The 18,102-nt window shown below is 33.3% G+C and overlaps 1 protein-coding gene across 1 annotated transcript; it reads right to left on the bottom strand.

Moving 5' to 3' along the window:
• Positions 1-3,716: 3,716 nt before the first annotated feature.
• LOC123723506 (serine protease inhibitor 3/4-like) lies at positions 3,717-18,004 on the bottom strand. The gene is made up of 8 exons (XM_045686297.1): positions 17,914-18,004; positions 17,690-17,824; positions 17,025-17,231; positions 16,203-16,301; positions 15,903-16,043; positions 10,454-10,663; positions 8,441-8,585; positions 3,717-3,885 (listed from the first exon to the last, which is right to left on the bottom strand). Exons 1-8 carry the CDS (start codon positions 17,968-17,970, stop codon positions 3,755-3,757), a joined length of 1,125 nt encoding a protein of 374 aa, XP_045542253.1. The 5' UTR covers positions 17,971-18,004; the 3' UTR covers positions 3,717-3,754.
• Positions 18,005-18,102: the final 98 nt, after the last annotated feature.

Here is an 18,102-nt window from a genome sequence, read left to right on the forward strand (position 1 = left end):
ACGCAGATGTGACGTAATTGTACCTCATGCGACCGTTTTGTCGTTTATTAATTGCATCCAAATATGGATAAGAAGTACTTGGGTATACAGGCTTATGTAAATAATAAGTGAAAAAACAATTAGGTTCAGTAAAATAACACATTATTTGTGTGCTCGGAGCAAATATGGACAGTAATGAATATTTGGGCATCGCAAATGTAAAATTTGTATTTAAACGATGGGATCGAACATTCGAACACAAAAGTAGAAGTCCAGTGAGCGACGAAACACTGGCGAAAGTCATGCCTGCTTTGCTGTAATCAATTCACCATGTGTCCATTAGATTCGCTTACAGATTTTCAAATCGAAGTTGACGAGTACACATTTTTAAACACATGCTCGAAGTGTACGAACGAGAAACGAACATAATAAAAATATCACAATAATCGCGGCACCAAACTGGACGCGAGTCGGAGCACCACTGCATCGCACAAGCAGCTGTAGAAAATACGTTCTGTTCCGCATATTCAAAAGACTGGCTACTTACAGCTAAATTAATGAGAGCTAATTAATATGCTTTATAATCGCGATAACGTCCGTCACTTAAATACAAGGCGTACTATGATTTTGTAAGTCTTTGATTCGATTTGGTCTAGCTATTATGATATACAATTTATTTTTATTTCAGAATAAAATAATATTTTTATAATTTCTACTTACTACATATTATACTTACGGCATCAAGTCAAACATTCCTACGAGCTAATAGATTTAAAAAAAACCCAGTTTAGAAATTATTAATAGTGAAAATAAGTCTAATTATCTAATTTTAATTTATGAATAGAACTATAATATATTAGTCACGGTAGACGTTGAAACTATTCAAAATACTTGGCAGACTTCTTTGAATTGTTACTCATTTACATTTACTTACATCTAGGTAATTAGAAAAATTTATTTCAATGCTCAGTTATTTCTCCTTTGTAAGTACCAGCAATTATTGTTGTAGCTTTTGATACCATAATTAAAATAAGAAAGGGACAATTTGCTACGAATTCTGTCCCAACAGCAGAAGTCATCCTCAATACGAGAACCACTGGGGAAATTATATCTGTTTAGTGTGTATTGTTCCAAAGTCAACAGAGGACTTGTAATGGTTGGATGAATGGATGTTTGTTTGAAGGTATCTCCAGAATGGCTCAACGAATCTTAATGAAATTTGGCATAGATGTAAAACATAGTCTCCTAATTAGTTTTTTTTATTCCATGTGAATGGAATCGCGGCCGACAGTGATATTTAATAACTGTCATTCAACTCTCTGTAAATGGTACTTCCCCAACAACTTTGACAAGGAAATGTCAAACACGCATCCCCTCACCCCCCCATTGATGTCATCAGCATCCAACATCTACTCATACTATATTAAAGTTTATGTTAAGGAAGAAAAAAGTAAATGCAAGACTTATAAAATTAAATATTTATTGAATAATAATACACAAATAAATAAATAAAAAATCTTATAAATGCAAAAGCTAAGCTCACACTGTCTTCTTACTATAAGTACACTTTCTGGTTTCGATGAATAGTTAATAAAAATCTGCTTAGATATTGATATAACAAATATTAAATAATATAAATGCAAATTCAATTTTAATTCTTTCAAGTTTAATTTAATCGAATTTTTAGTAATTTGCAGTAATCGTATTTATAATTCTAGACAATATAAATGAAAAAATGCAATCTGTGATTGTAAAATTTGTAGATATGTTTTGTAAGGATCGTTACAATATTATGTTTAAGAAATATCGGAGCTCTACATTATTCAAAGTTAACATGAATAAATCTCTAAACAGCACGAGTTAATAAAATGAAATATTCTTGTACATATTTTTTTATAAAAATATTAATAAAAATTGCATTCCCTTCTATATGTGTTGTTTCTTAAATTTAAATTACGTTTGTCATGTCGCATAAATTTTGTTCAAAAAAGTACTCACAAATAAAAAAAATGTAACAATGAGATTTCCGATTTGATTATGACACGACAAAATTCATAAAATGGCAAGCGTGTGTTTTTAGCCGACTTCAAAAAGAAGGAGGTTCGAATCAATCAATTCGACTGTTTTTTTTTATGTGTTACCGCGAAACTCCGACCCTGGTGGTCCGATTTTGATAAAAAATAGTTTAATCGAGAGGAAGTGCTTGCAGATGGGTCCCATTTTTTTTTTTTAATAACTAGAAGACTAGTAGATTTTGAATTTAGCTTCAAAATTTGTTGCGAAAATTAGGGACAATTTTGCTTTCAGCGCTTACGTAGGCTAAACTATAGGATGTACATTAAAATAATGTATGGACGAATTGTAGCTCTTTAAATGTCCTAAATAAAAGTCCGCAATAGCATGTATCTATCTTTTTTATTTTTCTCACAATAACCATTTTTTTCTTCAGAAACATCAATTAAATTCATTCCCTATTTCCGACGCTATAATTCGAGTTCAGTATTAATCCTTATGTAAATAAATATGTTCATTATCAAGATAATTTAATGTAGATTATATTTGCCCTTGAAACTATATCATTCTGTCTAATATTTTAGGAGATATCGTAAGAATAAAATTACGCGGAAACGAAAAATGCTATATGAAAAGCACAATTTTGCTTTCTGGGCTTACGAAGGTCATACTATATGACCTACATAAAAATGATGTATGGAGTAATTATAGATCCTTTAATTTTCTTAATAAAAGTCCTTGGTGGCATATATCTATCATCTATGGATGTCTCACAATAACCATGTTATTGTGAACAAAAGTCGATTAAAATGCACACGAAAAACAGCGTCGTAAGTTTATGGCGCTATTATATTCGATATGAATCCTTATCTAAATAAATATATTTTAAGGCTAGAGTATTAAATGCAGATTACATTAGCCTTTCAAACTATGTAATTCTGATCAATAGTTTAGAAGATATCAAATGATTAAAAACTACGCGCATACGAAAAATGCTAGTGCGGCGCGAGGCTGGACAAAATTAAAGGCACGCTACGATGTATTAGTTCGTTAATTTTCAATTTGTATACCGATTTTGTTAATTATTTCTTTGTTTAAAGGATAAGAGGATATCTGCTGCATTCAAAATTAGTTTTTGAATTGAAGTACACACATATTAAATAGGAAAGTCCTTATCTTTATTTATTTGTCTTATTTCCGTCCTCATACGTATTAAGGAAATTTGTAATCGAACTTCAAATTCAGTAAAAAATTGAGAAATAAATTAAAATTTTAAGAAAAAACATAGCCGACTTCATAAAAAAACAATCTCAAACAAAATGCACTAAAAAGTAACATAAAAAAAGAATTTCAAACAAAATGCCCTAAGTAAGGACATAAACGTAAGTATGTCTAATACATCTCAAATATAAAATGTCACCTATTTACTTCGGCCGACACCGACTGCGAAATAACAATAATTATACAATATAGACATGTTACAAGAAAGAAGAGAACTTTCTTTAGAGTTTAGAGAGTTTTCATGACATTATCTTGTTACATTTCAGTGCATTTTGTTTGAGATTGTTTTTTATGGTCCTTTTGAATGCATTTTATATAGCTTGATACTAATGAAATTTTCACCAAAGCGTTGAAGTGACATAAAATTGCAAGATTAATTGGCACATACACGACACGACAAACGTAATACGAGATAAATTAAATATGCAAAGCTGATTACATTTTGCTTTGATTTCAATAAATGTCTGAAGAATGTTCTCGCTTATGCCGGTGCGCGGTACGCTCCTACGAAGAGTAGGTTATTCTGCGAGTCGAGCAGCGCGTAGAGGAAGGGCCGGTCAACGCGGAAGTGGGGGGCAGAAAACCGCGCGCACCCCAACATCATCATCATGCCTGCGCCAGAAAAACCCATGCAAGCAGTAGTACACAATCACCCTTTTATATATAAATACAAAAACTGCTAAGTCTTTACAACCAAAATTCATGATGGGAAAATATACATAAAATCAACACGAAACATACAAAAGAACACACGTTACGATAGTTTTTCTACAAGTCGGTATGCTGTGTCGGTACGAGCAGTCGGTACGCCGCCATGAAGGTGATCCGGTCCGCCACCAGCACGCACCAGAGGGCGCGGTGTGATGCTCGGAACACGCGCAGTGACGACAACGACCTCTTGTTGCGCATTTTTATCGCTAAATGTACACACACACGCCATATGACACACATCACACATAATCCCAACACCAAGTTAAGTATTCTCTATGTCTTTTAATATCTTATCTAATTATTTAAAGTAATGTCAATGTCAAACACAACATACAACCCGAAACTTACGGAAACTAAAGTAAAATTACGGAAACTAATAAAAGTCCGATCTACCCTACATAACAGTAAAATGAAAAAAAAATAGAATGAATTTAAAATAAATACTGAATTCATTTAGAATAGAACTATTATCATGAACATTATGAAATACGTATCTCCCATACATATTTTGGGTCAGGGACCTAGAGTGCTGGGTGTAACTTTATTTCTTTATTTATGATAAAACTTAAAAGATTTTTTACAATATTCTTACATCTACATTATTATAATTTATCACAGACAACTTATTCTACTTTAAAAACAATAAAAGATTAAAATTCATGATTTTTTTTTACAATCTAGTTCAATATAATAAAAACAATAATGATGAATGATAAAAGGTTAAAACGTAAAATACATTTAAAAATACAAACCAATAAATAATTAAAAACAATAACTTAAAAAATATTACAGCAATATTCCTATTTATTGCTGTGAGGGCCGACATTTTGCAGGACTCTAAAAATTATTCTCTTATTTCCCTATTTCTAATTATACTACTTATATTCCGGGAGCCAGTGACAGATTTTCATGACCAAGTCTCTCCCAATCGAAAATTCGTAAAATGAGACTTATAAACTGAAACTTGATGAAAATTTATCAGAGAATTGTTAAAATACTCTAGTGAATACTAAAAAAATCAGTTAGCTGTAAGTCAAGGGAAAAGTCGTCAACTGATAAGTTTCAGTAGGTCATAGATGCTGTTGCGTTACACCCAGAGTTAATGCCCAGGCATTAACTCGTTCTTAGTTTAGAAGATTAGCCCGGGACAGGGAAGTGTGGAAGAATCTAGGGGCGGCCTATGTCGAAGGACAACCTGACAAAGAAACTGGATGCTGAAAATTTTGTTATGTACTTATTGTTTTGTTTTAGTTTTATATAAGATAATAATTTAAGTAAAAAAAATGTTCTGGTCAGTGAATAAAGGCTTATCTATCTATCTATCTATCATTAACTCGTTAATCCGTTAATAGTTAATTAACGAAGTTAACATTTTGCTTAACGGATTAACTTTTAAGTTAACTTCAAAAAATGTTAACGCTTTTGTTAACTTCCGTTAATAAAATTCCGTTAATCGTTAAATTAGAAACTTGGAGACGTGCTGTCATTTTGTTTAAATTACGTGCCACGCCTCGCTCGTAAGTTCAACTATGTTGGACGACTGTCGGCGAATCGAATGGTAAACGAACGAGTTCATAATTGATATATGTGAAGTTCGCGTGCAAGTGTGATGCATCAGAGCGTCCGGGAAAAACGTGAACAACAAGACAAAATCAAAAGAAGGTTCGAAATATTTTATAACGAGTATATAAAAGCACGAGCATGTAATAGCCCACATTCCGAACGCTCGTCGTCCCTGCAATACGCCACTTTTTGAGAGTATTAAAACACTTTTTTACTCGTGCTTTTTCTTAAGCTTTTCCAAACTCGTACGTTCTCTTTCCCAACTGTCAAAATAATGTATATTAAAAAGAAAAAACCAATCACGAAATTTAAAAAAAATCATTGAAGTTTTTATGATTATACAAAGATTTCTAAAAGGAAGCTCCTAATTTGTTATAATATCAGATTTAATGACTTGATTCAATCAATTAGGTTAGGTTTCATTTTATTTCATCTCATTACATTTCATTTTCATTTCATATCAATAAAAATAATCTACTGAAGTCTTGGCTGTTTGGGCATAGTTCCCTTTGCCTACCCAGAATGGGTGAAGAAAACAAAAAAAAACTCTGTTTGTATTCTTTTACGGTTGGCACCATTTTCCAAACATTTTATTAGTTGAGTTTATTTTGTTTTTATTATTATATTAAATTGCTTCATTTTTTCGCAACTGTAACATAAATGTTTAGTGAACGTGCGGAACTGTCATTACAACTTTTTCCGGAATTTTTCGGATTTCTTTGCAATGACAGAAGTTCCGCACTCGTAATGAAATATACTATAATGCATTCATACTTGTCTCTAATACTAATGTGTACAAAAATAGAATGTATAGTCAAATTACTATTTTAAACAAGTGTCGCCACAATAAGTGTGAAATTAGTATGTATAATTTTCGTAAACGATTAACTTTAATTTGCGTTAAATTTTCGAGAATTGAACGCTTTAACGATTATCGAAGTTAATTTTTTAATTAACGGATTAACGATTAATGAAGTTAACTTTTCGATTAACTGTGCCCATCTGTGGTTACACCTTTCAAGGTACCAGCTGACAAACTTTCCACTGAGATACAGCAAGCTGACATTAATTTTCATTCATAGTAGTGTTAGGACTGTTGAGGGTAATCCCACAAAAGGTTTTATAAGGAAGTATGCGCTGCTGCTCGAGGCAGTCCTTTCCATCCGTCATTGCGGAACGTCTGAAATTTTTGTTTTTTACGTTGGGTTTGAGTTTATACTACAGCGAGGATTATTATGAAGTAGAGTTAAATTCATTATTTCGCTGTTAGTTTAATTCTTTTAAAATATTTTTGCATCAAATATCTTATAGTAGCATATAAACGATCACCAGGTAAATTTTTAGTTGAGAATGAATGAATGAAAATATATATTTTTTTTCATCTTCAAGGAGCCAGCTGACGTATAATCCACCGTGTTATGGTCAGCTATGTTTTTCTTTCAAAATACTACATAGACTATACTGTGATAAATTTTCAAATGAGAGGAAATTACTGAAAAAAAAAATTTTTTTCTCCATGCGTGGGAGGCTGCCACTGCCCACCCCACCCACGGAGTCGCAGCTGACGGTCCCGAGTATTCATAGTATAAGTCCCTTATTCATTTTACGAAGTTTCGCTCGGGAATAAATAATTGACCAAAAATGTACCTGGCTCCCGGACTATTAAATTTTCTCTTTTTATCTTTGTTCCTATTTCTATTTCAGTGTCGGTCCTCATCGCCCCAAGTACCGGGCACTCAGTGATAACATGCAGCACGGTTTCCTGTTGGCCCGGGTCGCAGACGCAGGAGGGGCTCTTCTTGTAGCGGAACCTGCTCAGGTTAGCGGAGAACCCCCCATGTCCCGTTAAAATTTGCGTCAACACCGGGTCAACTCCATCGTTCTAATGACGCGATTCGCTTCTACGACATCTGGGAAGAAGACTTTGGTTGTCGAGGCAGTTTCTCCGTCCCTCTAGCGCCCATTTCATAACCCAAGCGATTCCAAACGGATCTGTCGCTTGGCGTATGAAATGGGACACTTTTCGTAGTGGGGTTTGGTCTTCATTCCGATTGCAGCTTGTTTCGCAAGTTCGTCCGCCCTCTCATTTCCCTCCACCACCGCGTGCGCTTTCACCCAATATAATCTGACATCCTTCCCTTGCATTCTAGCCTCTTTCAAATTTTCTCTCGCTTTCACTGCGAGGGGATGGAGGTACTCATCATTTACTACACATCTGGAGGGCGGACCTGGAATCGGAATGAATACCATACGCGTTGCGCGGGCTCTTCACTACGAACAGGGTTGCCTCGTGCAAGGCATACAGTTCCGCCTGGTATATGGTGCAGATGTGTCTCAGCTTTAATTTCCGGCAGAGAGTCTCCGAAGCGCCATCCCAAACGGATAACGCCGCGCCGACCTTACCTTCAATTTTGCTACCGTCGGTGTAAATATTTAGCATATTTACATCGGCGGCAGCTCGCCGAGCCACTTCGTCACCGTCCGCCAGGCAGTCGAACTGCAGCCCCTCCAGGTGCACAGGGTGTGGCGTCTGGGCGTACGGGATCGGTTCCTCCATCTCAAGGTCTACAAGCACTTGCTGGGGGTGACCATTTTTTACTTTGTGAAGAAAGGCCGCTTCTTGGACCCGAAGGTCCAGAGGAAGCAACCCAGCAAGCCCTAGAACCGAGTTCAGAGACGCGGTCCTGTACGCCCTTACAATCTTCTGCGCAAACCCCTTCTGCACCCGGCTCAACAAAGTCCCCTTCCGTTTTGCCGCGGTCGCCCAAACGTTAGCGGCGTAAAGGATCGTGGGTTCCACAACTGCCACGTACATGGTCCACTTGAGTAATGTTTACAAGGATCATAGACATATACAAAGAAGATAAGCAAAAAATATGTAAATATATCTTACCAGTTGCAGCTGCAGCTTCAGTGCCCCCTTCATTCACCTCTATGAAAGCTTTCTGCACTGCTTTTGATACGTATAACTTTTCATCTGTATTCAACAGTTTAGTAAGTCCTGAATTGTTACTGTCGAAGATGGCTTTAATTCCAAGCTGTAATAATATCATTTTATTCATACTTATTACTTATTTTATAAGCTGTTATAAATTCAGAACTAACATCTTATCTTTTTGTCGACGATTTATTATCAAAAACTTCGAACTTGATGTCCATTTTAATTTATTGTATTTGCATTGAATTTAAAAATAGATAATTAAAATGAGCTAGTTATAGTAATAATGTCTAGGACTGTAATTTTTACATAAAAATAATTGCATGTATGGCAAATAAATATTATAATTTATATTAAATTACGACCACGACCATTCAATAATGACGAATAGTCATCTATCTGGAGTAATGTATAACTATGAGTAATGTTAAAAGTTGAAACCTCATTGAATTTGACCAGAATTCTTTGGGTTACGCATTGGGCATAATATTTAGACTACGGGTTTAACATCAATGTCTTCGGTTCAAAGTGAGTAGTGTGAAACAATACATTAAATTTCCTTTTATCGGCGTCCACTCACTGGATGGAAAGTGAAAATTGTTTTTTTTTTTTTATATTTTATAATATAAGGTGGCAAACAAACAAACAGACACATGAATTTGCCGAAATGGCGAAGCCTACCTTTAATCGACGGAGGAGGAGACGCACAGAAAGTAAATATTTCCCCTTCCTATGCCTACCTTCTTCCATCAAATCCACTTCCATTGCCCATACTTTTTTATGCTTATAGGAAAAGGGTAAGAAGGGAAAGAGGACTAAAATTAGGCCTCCGGAATTAGGAATGTGTTCAATTAATTCACATAAATTATTAAATAGTTTGTATTTAATTCTCATAAATTTTGTTATAATATTTGCAACATTTAAATTAGTAGAATTTTTTCCTACGCAGGCAACAATTTGTCCCTTGGACATAAGTATTTGCAACCATAACTCACGCTACCTTTTATAATGCGTGTATTTAAGTAACTGTTCAATAAATAGTTAAATCATACCACGCTTGTTTATTTCAACAGAATGAATTAAATTAGGAATGATCGTCATGTTTTATATTGGTCAGTGTTTTGATCTACGTTTATGTAAATTGACAGTCCTAAAATGCCATAATGTTATACTAGCTGTCGCCCGCGACTCCGTCCGCGCGGAATTAAAAAAAGAACTAAATATGTAGCCTATGCGTTCTTCCAGACTATGTTCTACATCTTTGACAAATTTCATCAAGATCCATTGAGCCGTTCCTGAGATAGCTCCAAACAAACATCCATCCATCCATCTCAACCAGGGATTCCCAAAGTGGTCGTATCGTACTTAAAGCATTGCTAATTCTCACTCTGTCTTCTTCTATTGACCTAAGTCAGAATGAAAAACAATACTAATAATAATAATAATTGATCTTAAAAGTAGGTAAAATGGCCATGGGGGGGTCTGAGGTAACATTTCATTTTGGAAAAGTGGTCACTTGTCTAAAATAGTTTGGGGATCCCTGATCTAAACATTCGCATTTATAATATTAGTAAGATTGAACAGACGATGTTGGAGGCGTATACATAAGTCAATGACTTCTTATCATGTGGGCGTAAAGGTTTGTTTATTTTAATCAAACTGTCAATAACATTGCCATAATTACCCGTTAATTTCTGAGATGACAATATGTTTTATACGAGGATTTTGGTTTCAGAAACCTACTATAAGGATGACAATACTTAGAGCTCTTTTATGACAAAGGCACAAGTTAAAGAATGATTTCTTTATTGTGTGCATTTGAGCCAAAACTGACTGAGTATAAACTTATTTGATTGAAAAGGACGATTTTAGGAAATATCTTGAACAAATAAAAATCTAAATTATTTTTCTATCTACAGAAGAGAAATAAAAATAAGAATACTCAATAAATACCAAGTAAAATTTTACCTTTGGCAGTAAATCACACAGATCGATTTCAGTTTCGATTTTGAACTTGGGTATTGTGACTTGCACTTTAGTGTTGAACATATTATCAACTTCCGCCATCAAGTCGTAGCCGTCGGCAAGTTTCTTCAGCACACCGTCCAGTCCGTTTATCTCGTTCGGCAATACGATCAACATGCTCGCGTTCTCACCTACGTAATGCATTCTCAATAACTATAACAAAACACATATCTATTAGAAATATTAATGGTAATGAAGTCGACCCAACTGACTAACAAGAACGTTACACGCATAACAGATGTAACTCTTTTCGTAGGTTTCGTTGGAGTTTTCGCTGAATTATTAATATATAGTTTTTAATTAAATAACACTAGCTGTTGCTCGCGCCTCCGTACGCGCGGCATTTAAAAAATAACTTAATAAGTAGCCTATGTGTTCTTCCAAACTATGTTCTACATCAAATGTGCTAAATTTCATCAAGATCCGTTGAGCCGTTCCGGAGATACCTTCACACTAACATCCATCCATCTAAACATTCGCATTTATAATATTAGTAGAAGTAAGAATAAAACGTTGCGTTTCACTTAGTTTATGAGAAAGTCGCGTTCATATGGTATACATTTTAAATTTCATAATTCAATCATATTTTATTTTACTCAAGGACCTTATCGTCCATAAAACTTACAAGTTTTAAAACATGTTTGTTAGATTATTAAAAAAAATTCATATTCATCTGCTAAACGATATTTCATAGTTAAGAATCGACGGTCAAAACAATCGATTTCTTCACGTTGGGGTCTTGTACTAATAGATTTTAATAATTCTGTTAGCTCTTTTATGACAACGTACATATAGCAATTAACGTGTCAGAGTACTTTTTAACTATTCAAAACATAGTTGTAGAGATATAACTTAGGTACATAAAGTCGATGAGTGTTTTATTATCATTGACGAGCGAAGACATTTGTTATCTTGTTTAAAGAAACGTCCCACTTTAATATTACTGAAAAAAAAAACATGAAATGAATGTATAGGATATTTGAATAATATCAATTTTTAATTTGAAATCATCATCATCATCAGCTCACTATATGAGAGGGGTTCGCAGCTTACGCTAAGTAAGCGGTGACTAGGTCAAAGTCAACCATGCTGGCTCAGTACGGGTTTTGGTTGACTTCACACATGTTTTTCAATTTCGTCGCAAGTTGCTTCATGATGTTTTCCTTCGCCGTAAGAAACGTCGTATGAATGTACATATGTAAAATCGAAAATCAAGGCGTACATGGCGGGATTCTAACCCAGGACCTATAGATTACAAGTCAAGTGCTTAAACCCTCAACCACCGACACTCTATTTTAACTACTTTAAATATATCGACAAATTTAAAAAGCTTACTATAGTATTTTCCATCAGCAAAGCAATTAATTTATTTGGTAATCTGGCAATCAGAATGTTACGTTTGAATGCTTACTGTGAATTTCCACTTCAAAAAACATATTGTTAACTCTGTTTTTTAGCCGACTTCAAAAAGAAGGAGGTTATCAATTCGACTGTATTTTTTTGTTTTATGTGTGTTACCGCGATGCTCCGCCCCTGGTGGTCCGATTTTGATAGAAATTATTTTAATCGAAAGGAAGTGCTTGCAGATGGGTCCCATTTTGATGTGAAACATCTATAGGCTCACTTGTAAACCGAATTGTTGGCGTGGCGACGCTTGCCGTGGCGACCCGTCGCTATACTAAGGTATACATATATACATATTTTATGTATAGTAGAATGTACGGTGTGGTGACGGGTCGCCACGCTATACTGAGGTAGGACACATATATAAATATATTTTATTTTAATAATATTATCTTTTATGCATATTACTTGTACACACACGATGTTTCACATCTGCCAGGCGTCCCATGACGGCTCACATTTTTTTTAAATAACTAGAAGACTAGTATATTTTGAATTAAGCTTCAAAATGTGTTGCGGAAATTAGGGACATTTTTGATTTCAGCGCTTACGTAGGCTGAACTATAGGACTTACATAAAAATGATGTATGGAAGAATTGTAGCTCTTTAAATATGCTAAATAAAAGTCTGCGATAGCATGTATCTATCTTTTTATAGTTTTCACACAATAATAATTTTTTTCTTTAGAAACATCAATTAAATTCATGCCCTATTTCCGACGCTGTTATTCGAGTTCAGTAATAATCCTTATGTAAATAAATACGTTCATTATAAAGATAATTTAATGTAGATTATATCTGCCCTTGAAACTATATCATTCTGTCTAATAATTTAGGAGATATCGTAAGAATAAAATTACGCGGAAACGAAAAATGCTACATCGCATTACAATGAAAAGCACAATTTTGCATTCTGGGCTTACGTAGGTCAAACTATATGACCTACACAAAAATGATGTATGGAGTTATTAAAGATCCTTAAATTTGCTAAATAAAAGTCCTTGGTGGCATATATCTATCATCTATGGATGTCTCACAATAACCATGTTATTGTATTACATTAGCCTTTCAAACTATGTAATTCTGATCAATAGTTTAGAAGATATCAAACGATTAAAAACTACGCGCATACGAAAAATGTTACCTCGGCGCGGGGCTGGACAAAATTAAAGGCACGCTACGATGTATTAGTTCGTTAATTTTCAATTTGTATACCGATTTTGATAATTATTTCTTTGTTTAATGATAAGAGGTTATCTGCTGCATTCAAAATTAGTTTTTGAATTGAAGTACACACATATTAAATAGGAAAGTCCTTTTCTTTATTTATTTGTCTTATTTCCGTCTTCATACGTATTAAGGAAATTTGTAATCGAACTTCAAATTCAGTAAAAAATTGAGAAATAAATTAAAATTTTAAGAAAAAAAAATAGCCGACTTCATAAAAAAACAATCTCAAACAAAATGCACTAAAAAGTAACATAAAAAAAGAATTTCAAACAAAATGCCCTAAGTAAGTAAGGACATAAACGTAAGTATGTCTAATACATCTCAAATATAAAATGTCACCTATTTACTTTTGCCGACACCGACTGCGAAATAACAATAATTATACAATATAGACATGTTACAAGAAAGAAGAGAACTTTATTTACAGGGTTTTCATAACAATATTTTGTTACTTTTTAGTGCATTTTTTTAAGGAGAGTGAGCGCGATGACAATGTGTTTTTATGCGATTTTCCTACAACGAAAATCCACATTTTTGTAGAAATTATACATAATATGTAGTTATATTATTAAATAAAAAAATATCTCATCAACAAGCAAGTTCAATACATCGTACCAATAAGTAACAATGTAACTATAAAAATAATCGTCATGACTTTAAATAAATAAGACGTAAACTATTATAAACATTTGATTATAAATATATGATAACTAATAAGTAGACGGCAATGGTAGCTAGGCTCATATTCATCCTGCTTTTGACAAAATTAATTTTTAACAAAAGAACCGTATTTGAGCATCGAATGCCGTCGATTTATCCCTTATGCAGACTATGTATATATGTTTGCCGAGGCTTGCTGAGTGAAGGCGAATACCAACGTATAGACAGTACGTTTGCATTGCTTGCTATCGTTCGGCGTCGCTCGCACCAACAATTGCGCACTCAAGCACTTACACAAGTGCTAACATGTAGAGTTCATTTGGCGTAGCTTGGCGATGTCGGTTTTTCGAATCAAAGGGGCTTGCGCGCGCATGGCCAATGTGTCTACACGTTTGTCCGTACGCTAGTAGAAATTGATTGTCTAAATTGGTCACTTGCATTGTGCTTGCCAAAAGTATAGACAGTAGTACTTTATTTGTATTAATTTACCTACACTCGGCAAGGTTTGGTCAACATGTATAGCCGGCTTTACTGTCGGACTCAGAGTCACATCCTTAATGTTGATTACCGAAAAGATAAGTAAACTCTAAGTAAGGCAATTATCCAATAAAAAATAAACTTATAATGTACCGTTCGAATATATATGCATCCACACACTAATTTCCTCAACACAACTCAGCTATGGATAAACCGGTACTTCAAGGTCGTCTGATACAAATATATAAATCGAGACGCACGCGCATGAAAGCACTCATCTTTGTTTATTATTCTGCACATTCCAAGATATTTTCGATTTAAAAATAACTACTCTGTTGTCATCGCTTTGTATAAAATATACTTGAAGGAAAATTGCAATATATAATCTTACTAATATTATAAACTAGCTTTACCGCGCGACTTCGTCCGCGCAGAATAAAAAAAAAAAAGAAAACGGGGTAAAAATTATCCTATGTCCTATTCCTGGTTCTAAGCTACCTGCCCACCAATTTTCAGTCAAATCGATTCAGCCGTTCTTGAGTTATAAATGGTGTAACTAACACAACTTTCTTTTATATATATAGATATGTGAATGTTTGGATGGATGAATGTTTGTTTGAAGGTATCTTCGGAACGGCTTAACGGATCTTGATGAAATTTGGCATATTTGTAGAGCATAGTCTGGAAGAACACATAGGCTATAAGTTTTTTTTAATTTCGCGCAGACGGAGTCACGGGTGACAAATAGTATGGAAATAATATGGAATATGGAATAGCTTTGATTGCTTCCATAATAACAAAATCAACTGCACTTGTAATCCTATCGAAAAAGTTAATTGTGTAAATTACCTGGGAGTAAAAATAGATACCTCTTTTTCTTGGGATTCCCACATAGAATACGTCTGTAGAAAATTAAGAATACTACTAGAAAAGTTTTATCACTTAAGTTTTAAAGTCCCATTGCCAATACTAAAATGTTTATATTTTGCACTAGTGGATTCCATAATAAGTTACGCTCTTGATTGCTATGGATTAATATTTAAAAGATACATAGATAAAATAGAATCATTGCAAATAAGATTTTTAAAATTACTCGTAAATAAAAATACAAAGAATCAATATAAAGGAGATTACTCTAAACTATATAAAATATGTAAAATTTTACCGGCTAGCCTGAAACATAAATATCTTCTACTTGTAAATAACCATAGTAAACAGGATCGATTCGCTAATTTGGTGCAACATAAAACGGGCACAAGGTCTATGTCCAAAGGTAAATTTGAAATACCCATGGTACAAAATTACTATGGAGATAGAATGTTGAAAAAACGAGTTCCATATTTGCTCAACAGTTTGCCCGAGGACATAAGACGTGAGCCTAAACTTGGTAAATTTAAACAATTATTAAAAAGGCACTTGTTAAATACATTGTAACCATTTGAGTAATGTAAAGCGAGTGACCTGCAGTCAAACTGCGTAAGCAGTTTTGCGGGGCATGTAATATTTGAAAGTATAACTGTGTAAGTGTAAATTTTCCAAAATAAATAATAAATAAATAAATAGAAAATTAAAGGATAAGTTTTAAATAAAGATGTTTTTATTACGCTAAAGGTATATAATACCTGTGCTCCTAATTCTTGGCTCTCTCCATATTTGAAGTGAAATTCCAAGTACATCATTGGCACCATCACAGTTTTCTTCGTGTCTACATTGAATGGTTGGTCCAATGTTTTGGCGGGATCAAACTGTTTCTTCCATGTACCCTGAAATTATATCTTCAATAAGTTCATCCACACATCATGACAGATTCGTAGCAACTGCTACTAGTTTTCATCGAAAACAATTTTTGTGATTTACTTAATGTAGATATTAACATTTTTTGTACCTTGTATTTTAACTGTCTATAGAAAAACATATATCACCTTAAAATACAGAGCATTAACCAGCACAAGTCGGCTGTCACTGTTCAAGCTGTCTCTTGAAATAAGATCTTTTATTTTCTCATTTGTTTTGCTCTCAACCTGAAAAACAAAACCTTTATACATTCTTATAATAATCCCACAAATATATCTGACCTTGAAAAATACCAATACTCCAACAAGGATCTTGGCTTATGGATATAAATCACTATATATTAATATTATTAATTATTAATAATAGGCAACTTAAACAAAAAGATTAAGTGTGTTTTGTTAATGCAAAAATGTAAATAACGAGTAATCATCCCCAACATGTGAAGAAAACTCGCGAAAAAATCACTTTTATTACTAAGAGAATGAACCTACATTCATTTTATTTAATTTACATACAAAATGTGTCATTTGAAGATAAGACTTTAAATTTTTTAAATACTTATTAATAAAATATTTAGGTAAAGATATTTAGAAGATTAATTAGTGATATGTGTTGAATGTTGAAAACTTTAATATTCATATCACAAAATTAAATTTAAATTATTGAAACAGGATGTAGTAATTCTTTCTATCAATGTAATAATCAATATAAAGTAAAACAGTATCTCGAAATATTAAAAAAATACAGGACTTTGACATAATATTTATGTAACAAAAAGTAAAGAAACATATGCCTATTTACTATATTTTGAAATTCTCAATCATATATTAGATATATAGTTTCAAATTTTCAATGTTACTTTATGATATTTACATTTATATATAGGATTGAGTTTAAGTATTGTTTCTAATAAATTTTATATATTATAAACATAAATATTTTATATTTACCCATTTATTGATGAGTTTCGCAGCAGCAGCACCATTACTGAAGTCAACCTTTTCAAGGGAGACATCAAACACTTTAACCGCATCTTCTTTTAGTTGTTCATTTAGATCATAATTTCCATCCATTAAGTACACTTTATTAGCTACATTTAATGTCACACCTTTGACCGATCTCAAATTTGATGATACTGCTGAAAATGAGGAACGTACCTGCAATATGAATGTTTGTACTTATGTTTAATTATTTAATTAGTGACACCCAGAATATTAAGATGTAATATTATATAATACATACTTTTTTAAATCTATATATATAAAAGAAAGTTGTGTTAGTTACGCCATTTATAACTCAAGAACGGCTGAATCGATTTGACTGAAAATTGGTGGGCAGGTAGCTTAGGACCAGGAAAAGGACATAGGATAATCTTTACCCCATTTTCTATTTTTTTTTATTCCGCGCGGACGGAGTCGCGGGTAAAAGCTAGTTAATAAATAAAAATGACATGAAGTCAAAGTAAAGAATTATCTACTATCATCCTTAAGATTTATAAGATTGTACCTGAAAATGCCATTTTGATTTGATGAATAATTATTAATAAAAAATAATAAAATTAATTAGTTTCATAAAATATATTTAGTTACATTCCAAGTCAACAAATAATACTCACAGCATCATCATTGGTAATCCCAAGGGATGTTAACAATTCTTCATGGGCAGGATCTGTTGTGCCCAAAGCAAGAAGAGCTAACAAAAATTCGGCTGACAATGGAGAGGAAACCACACTTGTACTTTTGTCAAGTTCCTAAAATAAGAAAACATTGAAATTAATTATTTATCCTTGTTATATTTGTTATACAAATAATACGTAAAAGAAAACACAAAATAACTTACATTGCAAAACCTTGCCGAGAATTGCGCGATAGCCGAAGTCACAACTTTATCACTCATATTGTCAGATGAAGAAAATACAATTAAGTCAGTTAAAATTAAAAGTACTGAAAAATAAAAAAGAGTTTAACAGCGACGTCTGGTCTTCATTAAACACTCGCCAACAATGCAAATAATTTATGCCGCCTGCAC

The sequence above is a fragment of the Papilio machaon genome, chromosome 3, assembly GCF_912999745.1.
Source record: "Papilio machaon chromosome 3, ilPapMach1.1, whole genome shotgun sequence".
In the NCBI taxonomy this organism is placed as follows: domain Eukaryota; kingdom Metazoa; phylum Arthropoda; class Insecta; order Lepidoptera; family Papilionidae; genus Papilio; species Papilio machaon.